At 50.9% G+C, this 19,584-nt stretch overlaps 1 protein-coding gene across 1 annotated transcript in view; it reads right to left on the minus strand.

The window, feature by feature from the left end:
* Positions 1 to 1,540: 1,540 nt before the first annotated feature.
* Positions 1,541 to 19,584, minus strand: part of LOC114705490 (kinesin-like protein KIF19) — a 54,912-nt gene continuing 36,868 nt past the window's right edge. The window contains exons 14-20 of the mRNA XM_037198441.1: positions 17,216 to 17,337; positions 11,269 to 11,396; positions 9,115 to 9,223; positions 8,657 to 8,989; positions 7,100 to 7,250; positions 5,058 to 5,165; positions 1,541 to 2,687 (exon numbers count right to left, since the gene is read on the minus strand). Coding sequence (XP_037054336.1) covers positions 2,587 to 2,687; positions 5,058 to 5,165; positions 7,100 to 7,250; positions 8,657 to 8,989; positions 9,115 to 9,223; positions 11,269 to 11,396; positions 17,216 to 17,337 — 1,052 coding nt within the window. The 3' untranslated portion in view covers positions 1,541 to 2,586. The remainder of the gene's footprint in view (positions 2,688 to 5,057; positions 5,166 to 7,099; positions 7,251 to 8,656; positions 8,990 to 9,114; positions 9,224 to 11,268; positions 11,397 to 17,215; positions 17,338 to 19,584) is intronic.

The following is a 19,584-nucleotide window of genomic DNA, read 5'->3' on the forward strand; positions in this document are numbered from 1 at the left end:
CTTACTTTTCAAGAAATAGCCCATTGGCCAAACAAATGTCATTTCTCTCCTATTCAGGAGACTCTACAGGCTGCTTCCTCCCTTCCTCCTGTCCTTCCTCCATTTTGTCGTCCTCCTCTATGATTAATTACTATTATTACTATCATCATTATTATTTGGAGATGCTTGGAGATGGACCCAGAGCCTCATGTAAGCACTCTACCAACTGAACCAACATCCCCACACCATTTATTTATTTATTTATTTATTTATTTATTTATTTATTTATTTATTTATTTAATTCATCCATCCATCCATCCATCCATCCCTTTATCTGTTTATCTATCTATCTATCAATCATCTATCTATCTATCTATCTATCTATCTATCTATCTATCTATCTATTTATTTATTGGTACAGGGTTTCTCTGTGTAGCCCTGACTGCCCCAGAACCTGCTATCTATAGCCCAGGCTGGCCTCGAACTCACTGAGATCCACCTGCCTCTGCTTCCCAAGTGCTGGGAGTAAAGGTGTGCGCCACCACTGCCCAGCTTTTTTTTTTTTAAACGTCTTGTGTGCCACGGCATGTGTGGAGGTCAGATATCAACCTCCGGGGTCAGTCCGTGCCTTTCACTCTGTGTGAAGTGGGGTTTTCCTGTTCATTCTGTATATGCTCCCCAAGTGGCTTACAAATTTCCAGAAATTCTGTCTCCCCCTTGTAGCCCACCCTCCCACAAATGGAGCACTGAGATCACAGACGTACATTATTCATGTTACCAGCTTTTCCATGGACTCTGAGGATCTGAACTCCAGTCCTCACAATTGCAATGGCAGGCCCTTTACCCACTCAGCCATCTTCCCACTTTCTTTTTGAGTTCAGGCATGACTGACAGGCTCAAGCCTCCAGTGGGTTAGTGACATCCTTCCTAATAAACATTGTGAAACATCTTCACAATTAAAAAGTTTGTGCAAGTGGATCTCTGGGTTCGAGGCCAGCCTGGTGTACAGAGTGAGTCCCAGGACAAGCAGGGCTACCCAGAAAACAGTCTTAAAACAAACAAAAATGTTTGTTTGTGACTCTAAAGTCTTACAAGTCACCTTACACCCCATCTGAAGGTTCACAGCATGGAGCTTGGGGCTCACTGCACCTGATCCTGAGGGGCCTGAGATACCAGCCGGTACACCCTCCACCGCCTCACCACAGTTGAGGGAGGTATCAACAGGGCTCACAGAGGTCCCAGCAAAGCCCCCAAATATAGGAGTCCCCTCCCCAAGCAGCTTGGAAAAATCCGATGGCTTCCCTGGCAGCAGCTGTCACAGCAGGAGGAAGGGACGACCCCCAGCATCCAGCTGTGGCATTTGCTCAACTTTTCTGGGCCAGGTAGGTACACACACGTTTAAAACCTACTTCCTAGTCAAGGGGCTGCCACGTGCCTCCACCTTCCAACCTAAGGAGGTGAAGTCACAGTCCACCTAGCTCCCGTCCCTCTGTCTTGGTCATAAAGGGCAGCGTCCCAGTCTGCTGTCTGTTGCTGTGATAAACACCATGCCAACTGCAGCTTGGGCAGGAGAGGATTTATTTCAGCTGATAGCTGTCAGCCATCATTGAGGGAAGATGGGGCAGGAACTCAAGCAGAGGCAGAGGCAGAGGCAGGAACCACAGAAGAAATCTATTGACTACTGTGTTCTCCTGGCCTGTTCAGCCTGATCACCCCGCCCCTAGCCCTCTACCCGCCACCCTGCCCACATCTCAAAATTCAAACACAAAAAACAGACAAGGCAATGTCTTGTCAACATGGAACTCAATTTTGTGTCCTCTTTTTCCCCCGCCATTTTTTTTTTTTAAGACAGAAAGCCTTGGAAATGTGGCAGTTTGTAGGGTGTGTACTTGCCTATCACACATAGGGTCCTGGGTTCCATCCCCAGCACCACATAAACCAGGTATGATGGCCCATGCTTATAATCTGAAAAGTTGAGAGAGGAAGGCAGGACAATCAAGAGTTCAGGGTCATCCTCAGCTACACTGCAAGTTCAAGGTCAGTCTGAGCTACATGAGACCCTGTCTCAAATAAAACGTATCAATAGACCCAAACTCCCAAGCCTCTTAGGTCCTCCCCGCACAGGTCCCAGTAAAAGCAAAGCAGACAGATCTCACGGGCCTTGGCTGTTTCAACTCTTGCCTCCCCACCATCGTCAGCTCCCCTGTCTGCATGGCTGACAGCTTGGGAAGCTTTGTGGGAGCTTGGAGGAAAAAAGCCATCCTGTTTCCCCTGGTGCTGGCACCCCCAGAACCACCTGCAGACTGCTCAGTGGTGGTGATGGGGACATATTCTTCCATCCCATCTGAGGGTGCTCAGCCCTCCCCCAGGGACCCCTACAGCCTGAGTGTGAGCCATGGGCTGTCAGTCATCGGAATCCAGGGATATCCCAGGGGGCATCCTCAGCAACTGTAATGATCCAAGAAAGGCCCAAAGACAAAATGGGGGTCTTGGACAGGTCCTTTGCCATGGAGGTGACCCCTGTGTCCTGTACCACTCTCCATCTCTGGTCCAGTGTTGGGGTCCCCAGGACTCTCGGCCTTCCAGGTCCCCAGCTCCTGCTGCCATCTACTTAGGACGCCTTGGTCTCTTGGCACTGGCACCCTGGAGCTTGGGAGGATTGTTGGGTGGCAGAGGGCTGTGACGCCGGCCTCTGCTGTCTGTCGACCCTGGGGTGATGGGAAACTTGAGTTTGTAGCCAGATCAACGAAAGAGAAGCCAACACTCACTAGACACTGAGACTTTAGCCCCATCTGTGGCCACACGCCGCTCACAGGGCCTGGAACACACACACACACACACACACACACACACCAGCCCCTGACTTCATCAATACCAGAGTCCTCTTCCAGGTATCATGTGTGACCTCCAAGTCTTTTCCTCCTCAACCTGCAGGCTGATGTGGCCTCCCTGCTCCCAGGTCACTCAGGGCCTTCTGTTTGATAACGTGCCCAGCAGCTCTGGCCAAAGCAACAAGGATGGGGACCTATGTGGACCCTTTCCTATCCCTCACACTCAAAGACACAATAATACAGGTTCCATCACTCAGCATGCTTGGCTAACCAGTTAGCACCGGGAAGACCTCTTCCCCCAGAGCCCTTTAATCTTTTCTTCTTCCAAACAGCAGCATGGGGGAGGGTAGGATGCAGCAGCAGGAAATGAGGTCAGACAGCAGGTAGGACCTCCCACTTGCTCCCTATCCCACATAATCCTGGTAGTCCGATATCCCAGGGATGTTTGACTTCATCCAAGGCTTGGTTGTCAGGTAGTTCAGGGGATGATAAGATGGTACTAAGGATGCCAGAGGATGCTTGCCAGCCCAGGAGGGGATTAGGGTAGCTCTGGCTTCTCTATTTGAGACAAGACAACATGAACATGGACACTAATGTGGCCAACCTCACAGCTGGGGTCCAGTAAAGCCCATGGCGAGTTAGAGTCATTCTTGGTTCAAGTTAAAAAAAAAAAAAAATAGGGTCAGGCGGTGGTGGTGCACGCCTTTAATCTCAGCACTTGGGAGGCAGAAGCAGGAGGATCTCTGTGAGTTCGAGGCCAGCCTGGACTACCAAGTGAGTCCCAGGAAAGGCGCAAAGCTACACAGAGAAACCCTGTCTCGAAAAACCAAAAAAAAAAAAAAAGAAAGAAAAAAAAAACCAAAAAAAGAAAAAAAAAAAAAAAATTAGAAGTCATATGGGGAGGAAGAGGGATGAGGCTGTGACCCTCAGGACTGACACCAAGACTGTCGACTCTCGTGCAGAGTGGGCGATTCCTGTCCTGGAAGGCCTCAGCTGGGATCTTGCTCGGTTTAGCAAACCACAACAGCCTTGGCTTTGGAGGAGTAAACCAGGGTGAGCTGGGCATGAAATGGGCCCCCGGCACTGTCATCCTAACTCTCAGGAAATGAGGGAGGAGGATTGTGACTTCCAGGCCAGCCTGGACTACGTCGTGACTATATACTTGGTTGGGGAAGGTGCTATCCTAGATCATAAATTAGGGCTGAAGTTATGCAATGAAATAATAATACCTGTGTGTGTGATGTGTGTGCAGGTGTGTGCAGTGTGTCTACAGGACAATAAACATTTGTACAGAGGGCAGAGTACTCTCCCAGACGTCGTTCCTTGGGCCCTAGGCTGGCTGGCTGGCTAGTGAACCTCAGGCACCTCCCCATCTCTGCCTCCTCAGATTATAAACACATGCCCCAATCGGGCTTTTGTTGTATGGATTTCAGTGATCTACCTCTGGTCCTCACACTTGCAAGGCAAACATGCACAGAGTTAACTACAGCCCCAGCCCCAACGAGAATACTTTTAAAAGAACTTGGAGGATCTACATGCAGTGGGTAGGGAATGGACTCACCTGGGTGCCTGTCTGCCCACCAGACACCTAATCCCTGGCTTGAGTCCCCTGGTGCCACCTCCCCAGGATAGAGCCCTGAGACACACCCTCCCCCATTCTCCTCCTCCTGACCCTGGCCCAGCTCCTTTCTACCCATCGACTCCACTGAGCAGGAGTGTTCCATTAGCATCTCATTCCCAGCTACAAGGTTGTGCCCTACAACCTTGAAGCCCGCCAACCCCCCCCCCCCCCCCCGCGTCTGGCCCTCTCCTGCCCACTTGACCCTTGACCCTCAGCTTCCAGACATTCACTCTGGACCAGACATCTCATTCAAAGTTAGGGGAAATGTACAGGAGGGGAGAGAAGAGCTCTCTCAGGGATGCCAGGAAACTTTTCCGGGACAAGGTCAGCTTGGAAAGCCACCTGGTCCCCACTGTCTCCTCTGATGATCAGAACAAGCTGGGCAAGGGAGACAGAGGCCTCAACTCCAAGTCCAGGCTGTCCACTCGCTGCCCAGGTCATTCCCAACCCTGTCTTCTGAGGACATTGCTGTCCTCCAAATAGTTCACAAGCAGCAGAGGCCTGGAGAGTATGGGAGGCTGCTACCTTTCTACCAATTCTCTCACAGACGGGACATGAGTGTCCAAGATGCCGGTGGGGTAAAGACGGGGTGGGGGGGGTACAGGTTTGGAGGTACAGCCACTGACCTCGGATGTCACGTGGCAGGAGGGGAGGCCGGCTTGGGGCTGCGTTGCTCTGCCACATGGCGCTGGGGAAGGTGAAGCTGACCTCCGGCACATGAAGCGTGTTTTCATCTGAAGGAGAAACAAGCAATGGGAAGTGTTAGCTGCAGGGACGACCTACCAGGCCTGGAGATCAGACTGCGGAGGGCGGAGGACGTGAGTCTGCTTCCTTGGGACCTCAGCTCCACAGGGGGCTGGGAGAGAATGGGGGGTGAGTGGGGGGGGTGTAGGGAACAGGGAGGGGGAGGAAGAGCAGCAGGGAGCGAGGAAGAGGAGGGAAAGAAGAAGAAGAGAGAGATTTGGGGAAAGTATTTTCCTAGGTGGTCTGGGTTGGCTTCAAACTCAATCCCTCTGCCTCAGTCTTCCAGGAGTTGGAGGTACGGGCATGCATCACCTCACCAGCCACCGCTTGCTGTGGAGACAGGGTCTCAGTATGTAGCCCAGGCTGGCCTGCTACTCATGATCCTTCTGTGTAAGATTCCTGAGGGTTGGATCACAGGCTTAGAGTATAACTCTCAACGGACCACGTGGCACCGATGTGTTCTGTCATTGTGTGTGCATGCGGGTTTTTGCATGGGTGAAGAGGTCAGAGGTCAATGTTGGCGTCTTTCACCATCACTCTGCACCCTTTGCTTGCTGTTTGTTTTTGAGACTGGGTCTCATTGTGTAGCCCTTCCTGGCCTGAAGCTCACTACATAGGCCAGGCTCTGGGGCTCTGAACTCACAGTGATCTGCCGGCCTCCCCCTGGGATCACAGGTGTGCACCACCATGCACATCCTTCCACTTTGTTTTTTGAGACAGGGTCTCTCACTGAACCTGGAGCTCATTGCTTGGGCTAGGAGCTTCGTCTGCCCCAGGACAGAGGCTGCAGATATGCACTGCAGCGCTGGGCTTTTCCGTGGTTGCTCAAGCTCGTGTGGCACATTATGGACTAAGTGTCTCTGTGATCATGGAAATCCACGTCTATAAACAGAACAGTGATGCCTGCAATCCCAGTCCTCAGGAAGCTGAGACAGGAGGATGGCAATCTTAAGCCAGTCTGGGCTACACAGAAAAACCTTTATCAAAACAAATTTTAAAAAAGTTTCTCTGTTTTATTTGAATCAGGGTCTCATATAGCCCAGCCTACATCCTTCACTATGTAGCCAAGGATGACCTTGAGTTTTGAAGTCTCCTGCCTCCACTTCCCAAGTTCTGGGATTATAGGCATGCACCACACACCATCTGGTGCTGAGAAGGACTCCACACATGCTAGGCAAACACTCACCAGTTCAAATCCATCCCAACTGGCTTATATCTAGACAAAAGTGAACTCCGAGTCCAGATCTGAAAGGATGGACCTAACTTTCCAGGTCACTGACACATCCACCCAACAATAAATTCATCAAACTAAGAAGAACAAAAGCCAAAAAGCACAGACAGCAGGTGACAGCCACACTGTTCCCTGTCTTTGGCTTGTATGACTAGAGATACAGAAGACATTTTCTTTCTTTCTTTGATCTCCATATGTTGTGGAATATTAGTCTAATGATACAAAGATGTGTTGCATTCTTTTATGCTGCATTTGTTTAACTCTGTGAAGCTGTGTTACTTTGCCTGTCTAGCACACCTGATTGGTCTAATAAAGAGCTGAACAGCCAATAGCAAGGCAGGAGAAAGGATAGGTGGGGCTGGCAGGCAGAGAGAATAAATAGGAAGAGAAATCTAGGCTTGAAAAAAGAAGAATGAGGAATGAGAAAAGGAGAAGAGGAGGATGCCAGGGGCCAGCCATGGCATATGAAGGAAAGAAAGATATATAAAATAAAGAAAGGTAAAAAGTCCAGAGACAAAACACAGTTAAAGATAAATGGGATAAGTTAAGTTAGAAAAGCTGGCTAGAAACAAGTCAAGCTAAGGCTCAGCATTCACAAGTAAGAATCAGTCTCCGTGCATTTATTTGGGAGCTAGGTGGTGGACTCTCACAGAGCTTAAAAAAAAAAAAAAAAAAACCCAACTACACCCATACCTGCATGAAAACTGAGGCTGGGTTTCATCTTGGAGGCCACAGGGACAGCAGGGAAAAAGCTCTTCCCTGATGGCTTTGGTGGCTGGAGGTGTGCTGGGGACAGCTGGCTCTCAGATGGATGTTCCGTAGAGGGCTGGTGTTTCTCTGTCGTCTGCAGTGTGGAAAAGGTACATGGAAGGAAGGACAGAGTGTAAGGATGCGAGGGCATTTTCATTAAACACCCACTGTGTGCCCGAGTAGCAGAACCAGCCCCAAGTAAATGAGCAAATGGATAGATGAGTCTGCCTCTTCCCCTCTCCCTTACGGAGGGCTTTCAGGGCTGTGTGACACACGGGGCAGCGTATGGAGTACAGCCCCTCCCCTCCCTTGCATGGGTGGGCATCATCCAATCCGGTAAAGGCCTGAGTGGAACAGGAAAGCAGACACTCCCAAGCAAGTGAACCCTCCTGTGTTCCAAGTGGGACACTGGGTTCTTCCTGCCTTCGTGACTAAGAGCAAAAGCTTGTTTTTCTTCTCTCTCTCTCTCTCTCTCTCTCTCTCTCTCTCCTTTCTCTTATTTCTGCTACTTCCCTTCTTTTATATTGAACATATCAGCTGCTTGCTTGCTTTTTGTCTTTCTCAATTTTTTTGGTTTTAGAGTTTTGGACACAGGGTCCCAATATGTTGCCCAGGCTGGCCTCAAACTCACAACCCTCCAGCCATAGCCTTCTAAATGCTGGGATTAGAAGCCTGCATTACAATGCCCAGTCCTCATATCACTCTCAAGTCAGTAAATACCCTGTGGATGTAGGTTGGCCAGACCCTCGGTCACTAACCAATACCAAACACTGGAAGCACAGAAATAGGCAGTAGTGGTAGACCCAAGGATTGACTCTGACATGCCACTTAGCAGACTTCTTCTAAAGCCAACCAATGACCCTTTCCTTAGATTAAAATACAAGTACTGGCTGAGGCCATAGGCCAGTGGTAGAGCCCCCACCTAGAATCCCCCAGTGAGGGGCTGGGGTGTGGCTCAGAAGTAAAATTTTTGTCTGATGCGTGCAAGGTCCTGGGTTCTATCCCTAGTACCATGGAAGGATGGATGAGAGGGAGGGAGGAAGGGAGGGAGGGAGGAAGGAAGGAAAGTATTTAAAACTGAATTAGTGCCGCCGGTGGTGGTGGCCACCACCAGCGCACGCCTTTAATCCTAGCACTTGGGAGGCAGAGGCAGGCAGATCTCTGTGAGTTCGAGCCTGGGCTACAGAGTGAGTTCCAGGAAAGGCGCAAAGCTACACAGAGAAACCCTGTCTTGAAAAAAAAAAAACAAAAAACAAACCTGAATTAGCACATAAAAATTCTCAGGTCACAGAGCTGCATTTCTAGGGTTATAACTGCACAAAACATAAGCAGACACTGCTTGGGGGTCATGCAGTGAGCTCAGGCACTGTGAACGATATAGGTGTCGTGTGGGCATTCTCTTCTTCTACTTCAAGTGCAGGGATCCTGACCATGTGTGGTAGTGTGAGCGCCCCTCTACCCTCCCGGCCACACCCAGCAACCGGACAGACATCTACGTACTTGTTGCAGGCTCCAGGTGAACGAGGGTGACCTTTTCCTCCCTGTCTTCCTCTCCACAGAGCGGTCCCTGCTGGGGCTGGCATGGGGCCACCTCCAGTCTGCAGGGCTGGGGTCCCTGGAGTCCAGGCAGCTGCCCTCTTTGTCATACACTTTGCAGCGGCGGCTGGCTGCTATGAGGGCAATGCTCTTGGTACCCAGGGCCATCTCTTTGAGGGCCTGGACACTCAGAGGGGGGCTGCTCATCTCTCCTGCTGGCTGTGAGGTTCTCAGCTCCAAGCCAGCTGTGGGCTGCAGTCTGGAGACCAGGCTCTTGGCTCCTAGAGCATGGGGCTTCTGTGAAAGAAACCACAGGCCACCCTCGGTCACTGCAGTCACAGCATGGGACCCCAGAGGCAGTCCCTCCCCATGCAGTCTAACTGGGGAGGGGCCTCCCTCTAGCTAGCCCCCTGCATACCAACCTCAAGCATGGGGGGTGTCAGCAGGATGCGGAGGGCTGGAGGAGGGAGAAGGGAGTCCTGCTTTCCAAACCTCCACAATGGAGTGTTCTTTGAAGACCTGTTCCCATCACTGTGGGTGAAACAGGAGACACGCTGGAGCCCCTGTGTCCTTTGTCACAGCCTGGGCAGCTAGGATCCAGCCTCAGCTGCTGCTCCAGCCCAGAGCACTATGGTCCATGTGTTGGGCAAGATGCTGGCCTCAGCTATGTTGCTGTGGCTGGGACCATGCTGGTCACCTATTCTGGGTGTCCAGGGGGAAGCACAGGTCTGTAGTGGGTCGTGTGCTGTCCTCTAATGTAGTGATGCACAGCTATGATGTTCAGTCTTGGTTTGTCAAGTTAATGGGATATAGACTCACCATGCAAATGAATCTCTAGGCATGTTTGTGAAGGGTTATCTAGATTGGGTTAATTGACGTAGAAAGACCCACCCTAAATCTGAGAGATACCATCCCATGGGCTGGGGTCCTGCACTAAATAAAGAGAGAAAGTGAGCTGAACATCAGCATTCATCTCTCTGCTTCTTAACTGTGGAAGTCATATCTTCTCCACATAATGGAGTGTACCCTCAAATTGGCTTGGCAAGAGCACCTGACTAGAATCCCCCAGTGTGGGACTAGGATCATGGATCAGTTTGTCTGGAGTTTCTAGTGAAACACTAGGGCCCTGCTAGATTCAGTCCCTGGTTACTGCAAGGGGGACAGGCTGGGGCTGTTGATCACATGGTACAGTGCTTGCCTCGCATGCACAAAGCCCTGGGCTCCATCTGCATACATTGGGTATGCCTATAATCCTAGCACTGGGGAGGTGGAAGCAGGAGGATTACAAGTTCAAGATTATCCTCGGCCACATAGTGAGCTTAAGGTCAGCCTTAAGGCTACATAAGACCCTATCTCAGAAAAAAAAAATCAGTAAACAAAAACAAATTAAAAAAAAGATATGGCCGGGCTGTGGTGGCGCACGCCTTTAATCCCAGCACTCGAGAGGCAGAGCCAGGCGGATCTCTGTGAATTCGAGGCCAGCCTGGTCTCCAAAGTGAGTTCCAGGAAAGGTGCAAAGCTACACAGAGAAACCCTGTCTCGAAAAACCAAAAAAAAAAAGATATGGAAATCACCTCCGTGCTCTGTCCCCTTCCCTCTTTCCTGCCCCATCATGTAAGGACATAGCAAGAAGGCAGCCATCTTCTAGCCAGGAAGAGGCCCTCACCAGGCTCCCTCACACCTCTGGCAGGCTAAGCTTGCCAGCTTCCGTAACTGTGAGACAGCTCATGTTGCTTAAGCTGCCCAGAATATGGCGTTTTGTTAAGGCAGCCTGAGCAACAAGACAATCACACAGAAGGGTCAGATGTGAGCTCGTCCACTTACAGACGGAGCCGATGCGCATCTACCTTGCTGGTGTGACTTTTCCTCTTAGAAAGTGCTGCAGAAAACGAGAACAGCAGAGGAGGGGAGGGAGGCTTTGGGGCAGGGTTAAGCGGCACCGAACACATTCAGGGCAGAGACACCCAGGAGTCGAAAAGGCCATTTCCAGCCTCAGACTCTTCACATACCTCAGCTCACCACTGTTCCATGTAGCCAGTACCTCCTGTAGTGAGCTTACTATTCTTTAAGTGTGTATACATGCATGTATGGGTGCATATGTCTGTGCAGAGCATGAGGGGGAGGTGTATATGCATGTGTGTTCTGCAGCGCGTGAAGGACAGAGGACACTATCAGCTGTCATTCTCTAGACACTGTTCATTTTGCTTTTGTGAAATGGGGCCTGGAACCCGCCAAGCAGGTGAGGCTGGCTGGGCCAGTGAACCCCAAGGTGGCGGCCTATCTCCATCTCCTCAACACAGAAATGGTACCACACTTGTGCCATCCTGCCTGGTATGTTATGTTATGTAGGTTCTGGGGACTGGACTCCGGCAAAGCAAGCCCTCTCCCCCTGAGCGACCTCCTCAGCACCTCGTTCACTTAACGAGAGCACAGGAGGAGGACAGGAGACAGGCCTCTGGAGGAGGGGCCATGGGCTCTGAGGTGAGCTTCGCTGCGTCGGCAGAGCGCCTGAGAACCACAGCCTCGGCCCCACCCAGGATCTGGTACCTTCACTCTTGCCCAGGCTCTGTGCCCACCTGTCTCTCTCCAGGAACATCTGGGGCAGCTCAAATGTGGCACCCCATGGGAGGTCCCGCCTGTCACCTGGAGGCTCTCCACTGGTCTCCTCAGGTGGTGGGGGTGATACGTTCATAATGGGACCATCCTGGAAGCAGAGGAGAAGAGTCAGGACATTAGGGGCCCAGGAGAGTGTTACTAAGCCGAAGGTCTCTGGCAGGCCATGGGAAAGCTGGTGTTACTAAGGCCATAGGAAAGCTGGTGTACTCCCTCCATCAGGGTCAAAGGAAGCCATGAGCCGGGGCCCCAGCCAGGGCTCCTTAACCTGTGTCCATCATGGGAACAGGGGAAGCTCCATCCTCACTCACAGGAGGTTCCTAGGACAGTCACTCGGCAGACCACAGTGTGGCAGTGTCCCAGGGACTAGGGAGGGGAGAGGAGCTAGTGTTTAGTAAGTGGAGAATTTTGATTTGGGAAGAAGAGAAGGTTCTAGAAGATGGAAATGGTTTCACAGTGGCTTCACAGGTGTGGATTTGTTTAATGCCATGGAAGTCATGTGGCATGCACCTTTAATCCCAGCACTCAGAAGGCAGAGCCAGGGGCATCTCTGTGAATTCAAGGCAATTCTGGTCTACACAGTGAGTTCCGGGCAAAGCCAGGGCTACATCCATAGTAAGACCTTGTCTCAAGCAAACAAAAATAAAATATAAATAGTCAGAATGGTGGTAGAACACTTGCCTAGAATATGCAAGGTCCTGAGTTCACCCCTCAGTTCACCCCTGTCATATTTACGGTTTCTAGTGCTGCGATAAAACACCATGACCAAAAAGCAAGTTGGGGAGGAAAGGGTTTATTCAGTTCACACTTCAGCATTGTAGCCCATCACTGAAGGAAGTCAGGACAGGAACTCAAACAGGGCAAGAACCTGGAGGCAGGAGCTGATGCAGAGGCCCTGGAGGGGAGCTGCTTACTGGCTTGCTTCCCATGGCTAGCTCAGAGACCATGGTGGGATGGCACCACCCACCATGGCCTGGGTCCTTCCCCACTGATCACTAAAAGAAAACATGCCTCACAGCTGGATCTCATCAAGGCACTTCCTCAGCTGAGGCTCCTTCCTCTCTGATGACTCTAGCTTGTGTCCACTGAGATGGCTCAGTGGATAAAGCTTTCGCCGTACAAGCATGAGGACCTGAGGATAGCCATCATAAAGGCCAGGTGACCAGGACGCCCCATCTATAACCCCAGTGCTCAGGAGGCAGAAACAGGAGATGCCCAGAGCACTCTGGCTGCATACATGATTTCTATTGTCAAGTTCTAGGTTCAAGCCAGAGGCTGTCCCAATAAATAAGGTATAGAACACTCAAGAAAGACACACAATGTCAACCTGTGGTCTTCACATGCGAATGCACACACCTGTGCCTGTGTACCTGTACATACATGTGGTGCCCACTCACATTGGGACACAAACACACATGCATGCATATCACACACATGTACACATGAAAAAAGAGGAGGAAAAGAAAAAAGTGCCAGGCAGGGTAGCTCACACTTGTAATCCCAGCTCTGGGGGGGGGGGGGTGTAGGTCGGGGTAGAGACAGGTGGGATGCCTGGGGCTCACTGAGAGACCATCTCAAAAAAAATATAGCAGTCAGCACCTGAGGAATCATGTCCATGAGGCTGTCCTCTGACATTCACACCCCTTATGGACTTGCACACATATGCTCATGTGCAGAAACAAATACACACACACACATGCATGTACATACACACTTATTATACACGCCAAAAAAGGAAGAACTTGTAGTGATATTGTGTCCCCCAATATATTGTGCACCTTAATAAACTTATCTGGGGTCAGAGAACAGAACAGCCGCTAGATAAACATAAAGGCCAGAAAATGGTGGCACACATGCCTTTAATCCTAGCATTCTGGAGGCGGAGATCCATCCAGATCTTTGTGAGTTCAAAGCCACACTGGAAACAGCCAGGCATGGTTGACACACGCCTTTAATCCCAGGAAGTGATGGCAGGAAGCAGAAAGGTAGATACGGCATGAGGACCAGGAACTAGAGCCCTTTTGAGCTTTGAGGCTTTTAGCAGCAGGTCAGCTGAGATCCATTTGGGTGAGAACTCAGAAGCTTTTAGTCTGAGGAAACAAGATTAGCTCAGGAACTGGCAAGGCAAGGTTGGCTGTGGCCTGTTCTGTTTCTCTGATCTTTCAGTGTTCACCCCAGTACCTGGCTCCAGGTTTGTTTTTATGAATAAGACCGTTTGAGATTCATGTTAGAGAACCCTGCAGGTGCGGCAGGTGGCTTAGCAAGGCTTGTCCATGAGCCTTGAGCAACCCAGGAGGTACGGCCCCGACCCTCCAGACACACGCGTGCTGACACTGGAGAGCAGGGCTGAGGCTCACTGTGGGACGTACGCCAAATGGTCTCCTGCCACTGGTCCACTTAGCCACGCTGCTGAGAACACCAGAGGCTGCTCCTGCACCCTGAGCATCTGCTCGAAGAAGTTGACGCTAGAGATGCCCAGGCATGGGTGAGGGGATGCCCTGTGCTGTGAGAAGACACTGCCTGCTGAGAACCAGAGCCCAGTGTGCTGAGCAAAGAGTTTCACAGAAGCCAAATGCTTGTGTGGTCTCTATGAGCCAGAGACGGTCCTTTCAAAAGAACAGTAGGGCTGGGGGCAGGGCTCAGGGACAGAGTCACCACAAGGCTCAGAGTGGCATCTGCAGCATCCTGAGTGTCTCTCTCTCTTTCTCACACACTCACACTTATAGAGAAAGAGCAGCAAGTACCGCCTGCCTCAACCCGGAAGTCCAGGCTAATAAGACACACTCTGTGCCTCAGGCTGTGCCTTCTCTGCCCATGTGTGAACCTTACAACCAGCTCATCAGGCTGATCATCAGGAGATGCCAGTCCAGCCCCAAGTAAGGGACATTCTGCAGAGCAGCCCAGTAGCACCCTCAAGTGTCAGGCATGGGAGGCAGAGAAGCTAAGCTAATCTCTTCCAGATTGAGAAGATGAAGGAGACACAATGGCTCAAGGAAACACAGATCCCGTGCTGGACTGCAGACTGGAAAAAGACACGGGCACTAAACTCAGATGTGTGGCCTGGGAGGTGGGGCCAGCGCAGCTGGAAGCTGGAGAGATGGTTCGTGTGTTAAAAGCACTTGCTGCTCTTACAGAGGACCAAGTCTTGTTCCCAGGATCCATGTCTGGCAGTTCACAATACCCCATAACTCAAATGTCAGGGACACACACACACACACACACACACACACACACACACACACACACACTAATCTAAACAACAAAACCCACGGGGGATTAGATCCATGACAAAGTGTCTGTCTAAATCCCCCAATGAAGGGCTGGAGGCATGGTTCAGCAATAGAACACCTGCCTAGAATCCCCTAGTGAGGGGCTGGGGTGTGACTCAGTGGTAGAGCACCTGCCTAGAATCCCCCAGTGAGGGGCTGGGTGGGCTCAGTGGTAGAGCCCTGCTAGAATCCCCAGTGAGGGGCTGGGGTGTGGCTCAGTGGTAGAGCCCCTGCCTAGAATCCCCCAGTGAGGGGCTGGGGTGTGGCTCAGTGGTAGAGCACCTGCCTAGAATCCCCCAGTGAGGGGCTGGGTGGCTAGTGAGAACACCTGCCTAGAATCAGTGGGGGGGTGTGGCTCAGTGGTAGAGCACCTGCCTAGAATCCTCCAGTGAGGGGCTGGGTGTGGCTCAGTGGTAGAGTCCTGTCTAGAATCCCCCAGTGAGGGGCTGGGTGTGGCTCAGTGGAGACCTGCTGGAATCCCCAGTGAGGGGCTGGGATGTGGCTCAGTGGTAGAGCACCTGCCTAGAATCCCCCAGTGAGGGGCTGGGGTGTGACTCAGTGGTAGAGCCCCTGCCTAGAGTCCTCAGTGAGGGGCTGGGGTGTGGCTCAGTGGTAGAGCACCTGCCTAGAATCCCCCAGTGAGGGGCTGGGGTGTGGCTCAGTGGCAGAGCATCTGCCCAGAATCCCCCAGTGAGGTTGGGGTGTGGCTCAGTGGTAGAGCACCTGCCTGGAATCCCCCAGTGATGGACTAGGAGCTTGGCTCCGTGGTTGAGTGCTTGTCTAGCATTCACAGGCCTTGGGTTCCATCTCCAGCATCCCAAAGCAACAAGAACCACAAATGACCCCTGATGTTCGGAACCAGTGGAGAGGGATGGAAAAGCAGCAGAACATCGGATGTTTTGGGCAGGTATGCTGTGTGGTGTGGTCCTACAATGGTCATATTTGTTTCATCTGTTGGTGCAAACCCACAGAATTAGGAATCCAGAGTGAAACGAAATGTAAACTATGTCCTGAGGGGACAAGGATGGGCTGATACAGACCCACTGATGGCAACAACCAGACCCTCTCTGGAGAGAGATTTTATAACAGGCGGTTTGCCCACTGGGGTAGGGGTCGAGGGGAACTCTAATAGGACATGAGCCCAGAACTGCTAAACATTAGAGCCAGGTGTGGTAGTCACACCTGCAGTCCTAACACCCGGGAGGCTGAGGCCCGAGGACTGAAAGTTTTAGGCCGGCCTATGTTATGTAACTAGATTCTGTCTCAATTGATTCTCCCCAAAATACTCTAACAAGTCAGGTGGTGGCACTCTCACTTTTAATCCCAGCACTTGGGAGGCAGAGGCAGAGGCAGGCAGATCTCAGTGAGTTCAAGGCCAGCCTGGGCTACAGAGTGAGTTCCAGAACAGCCAGGACTACACAGAGAAACCCTGTCTCAAAAAACCAAAAGAAAGAGAGAGAGAATTTGAAACGGCTTCTCCCAACAGGAGCCTGCAAGAACCCAGAGGAGGGGCAGAACATTCAAATATCTCTCTGGGTTCTCCAGAGGATGCATCCGAGAGTCCCTCCCACCAGCCTGACCCACTTCAGATTCTTCAGGTATAGCCAAGGACAAGAGGCATGATCAGAGAAAGAGCACCGGTGGCCTGACCCCAGGGAACAGCACCCAGAGCCACCAGGTCCTCTAGTAGACCCTGCTCTACTGCTCACTGGACAGGCTGTGCTAGTTAGACCTGCTGACCTCCCCTGTGTACATGTGTGCACCATGAATTTGTATGTGTATACACATGTTCATATGTGCGTGTGCATGTTGGAGAACAGTGCATCATGTAGAGGGCAGAGGTAGACTTTGGGTGTTTTCCTTGTTTTTTTTTTTTTTTCTTCTTGTGACAGGGTCTCCCACTGAACCTGGGGCTCATCAATTCAGCAGGAATGGCTGCACACTGAGCCCCAGGGAGCCACCTATTTTTGTCCCTCCAGCACTGGGGTGACAGGCTTTTTTTAGTGTGTGCAGGGCCTTAGGTCCCTATTTCTGCACAGTAAGCACTGACTGAGCCATCTCCCTAGCTCCTCGTCTGGTGCTCGTCCCTGTCCCTATGAAGCCTGTGGCTCAGCACACTACTGTGGATATCACTCTATGTAAATAAAACACTGATGGCCAGTGACCAGGCAGGAAGTATAGGCGGGACAAGGAGAGAGGAGAATTGGGGAAACAGGAAGAAGGGGGAGAGACACTGCAGCCACCACCAGGACAAGCAGCATGTAAAGATGCCGGTAAGCCACCAGCCACATGGCAAGGTATAGATTTATAAAAATGGATTAATTTAAGATAAAAGAACAGTTAGCAAGAAGCCTGCCACGGCCATACAGTTTGTAAGAAATATAAGTCTCTGTGTTTACTTGGTTGGGTCTGAGCGGCTATGGGACTGGCAGGTGACAAAGATTTGTCCTGACTGTGGACAAGGCAGGAAAACTCTAGCTACAGCACACGCTCCACCTGGAACTGACCCTGGGCCCTGGTACATGTCTCCTTAGTTACCTTCCCCGTTTCTTTGGTGCACAGCACAGGCTGGCCTAGCACAAAGAATCATGGGATGTTGCTGATGGCGACCTTAGCCAGAGGTGGGGGAAGTGAGACTCACTTGGATGGAGCTGGACATCACTGAGAGCTGCAGCAGCAGGCGGTCCAATGTGCCCTCGCCCAGTTCCCGGAGGAACAGTCGGTACTGCTGCTCCAGAGGTTCCGGGGCTGAAATGCCGTTGTCTGAGGAAGCAGAGAGAGCAGCCATCAGAACGTGGTACAGCACACCACCTCAGGCCAGGTGAAAACCACTCCCATGTGCCAAAAAGGGCAACACCCTTCCTGGAGTGTTTGAAGGGAAGGAACTTCCTGGACGGACTTTTCTTCTCCAGTACACTGTCTTTTATAGTCCCATCCATTTTAACTTAATTTTTTTGAGACTGGATCTCATGTTGCCCAGGCTGGCCTTGCACTCACTATGTAGCTGAGAATAACCTTGAACCTCTGATCATCCTGCCTGTATCTGCTGAGTGCTGGGATTACAGGTGTGAGCCGCCATGCTTGGTTTATACAGTGCTGGGAATTGGACCCAGAGCCTCATGAATGCACTAGGCAAGCATTCCACCAAGTAGGTGGCAGCCCTTGCTCGGTTTGGAGTTTTTATGATGACTTTTGTGTATGTGGTAATGGAGATGGAGTTCGGGGTCTTCGGTGGGCAGGGGGTGGCTGAGTCTCACTGTGCAGCCCTGGCTGGCTCAGAACTCACTATATAGACCAGGGTGGCTTGAACTTACAGAGATCTACGGACCTCTGCCTCCCGAGTGCTGGGATTAAAAGTGTGCACCATTGCACTTGGTAAGTCCTGTGTGTCAAACATGCTAAGCAAACACTCTACCACTGAGCTACTCCCCAGCTGAAGTTTAAAATTATTTTTCTGGCTAGGCAGTGGTGGTGCACACCTTTAACCCCAGCATTTGGGAGGCAGAGGCAGGCAGATCTCTGAGTTCGAGGCCAGCCTGGTCTAAAGAGTGAGTTCAAGGACAGCCAGGGCTACACAGAGAAACCCTGTCTTGAAAACAAACAAATAAACACATCATTTTCTGTTGTGCTGACATGTTCCTTTCAGTAAAAAAATAGCAGTATTGGGCTGGACATGTAGCTTAGTGATAGTGTGCTTGCCTGGCATCTCCAGAATTGCCAAAACAGGAAAGGGGAGGAAAGAGAGAGAGAAAAGACTGATAACAGTCCCAAAGTATAAATAAAAGTTTAACTGAAAGTTAAAGGCCAACTCCTGGTATATATTCCCCAAAGAACTAAAAGAAGTGTAACTCGGAAAACTGAACATGGGCTGGGCGGTAATGGCGCACGCCTTTAATCCCAGCACTCGAGAGGCAGAGCCAGGCGGATCTCTGTAAGTTTGAGGCCAGCCTGTTCTCCAAAGCGAGTTCCAGGAAAGGCGCAAAGCTACACAGAGAAACCCTGTCTCAAAAAACAAACAACAACAACAACAAAAAACTGAACATGGCTGGGCGGTAGTGGCACCTGGGAGAGAGAGGCAGGTGGATCACTGAGTTTGAGGTCAGCCTGGTCTACAGAGTGAGTTCTAGGGAAGCCAGGGCTACACAGAGAAACCCTGTCTCTATAAATTAAAAAAAGAAAGAGAGAAAGAGAGAAAGAAAAGAAAGCTGAACACGAATGTTCTCCGAAGTGTTGTTCATAATAGCCATAAATGGGACACCACCCACAGATGAGCTTCTAGACACGGGCTCCATGTGGTGGACATGACTCAGCTATGAAAAGAACGACATTATGGTGTCTGCTACAACATGAATGAGTCCAAGAAATGTTATGCTAAGTAAAAGAAATCAGACACCAAAGACCATACAGCATATGACTGAATTCACAGGAAATATCCCAAACAGGAAAACCGCGGAGCCAGGAAAATGATCGGAGTCCCCGCTCTTGAGAGAGACCTGCGGCAGGAGGATTATGTATTAGTGGACAGCCTGAGTTACACAATGAGATCCAGTCTCGGAGAGAAAGAAAGAGCTGGAAAGATGGTTGTGGGGCAATGTGCTTGCTGCTCAAGCACGAGCACCTGAGTTGGGTCCACAGTATCCACATAAAGGAGTACGACATGGCGGTGTGTGACTTTAACTCCAGCAATGGGCAGACAGGAAGACCCCTGGGGCTTGTTGGCCAGCTAAGCTCGCCTACTCAGTGAGCTCCAGGTTCAGTATGAGACTGTGACTCAAAAACCAAGGTGGTACCTGGATGTTGGCCTCTGATCTCCACACATGCACCCATATGTACATATGCACACACAAACACACACACATAACACATAAACATACCATGTAAAAGAAATCAAATAGTTTTAAAAAATGAAGACAAGGCTGGGCATGGTGGTGCACACCTTTAATCCTGGCACTCAGGAGAAAATCAGGCAGTTCTCTGTGACTTTCAAGCAGTCTGGTCTACACAGCAAGC

The sequence above is a fragment of the Peromyscus leucopus genome, chromosome 23 (assembly GCF_004664715.2).
Source record: "Peromyscus leucopus breed LL Stock chromosome 23, UCI_PerLeu_2.1, whole genome shotgun sequence".
Classification (NCBI taxonomy): Eukaryota; Metazoa; Chordata; class Mammalia; order Rodentia; family Cricetidae; genus Peromyscus; species Peromyscus leucopus.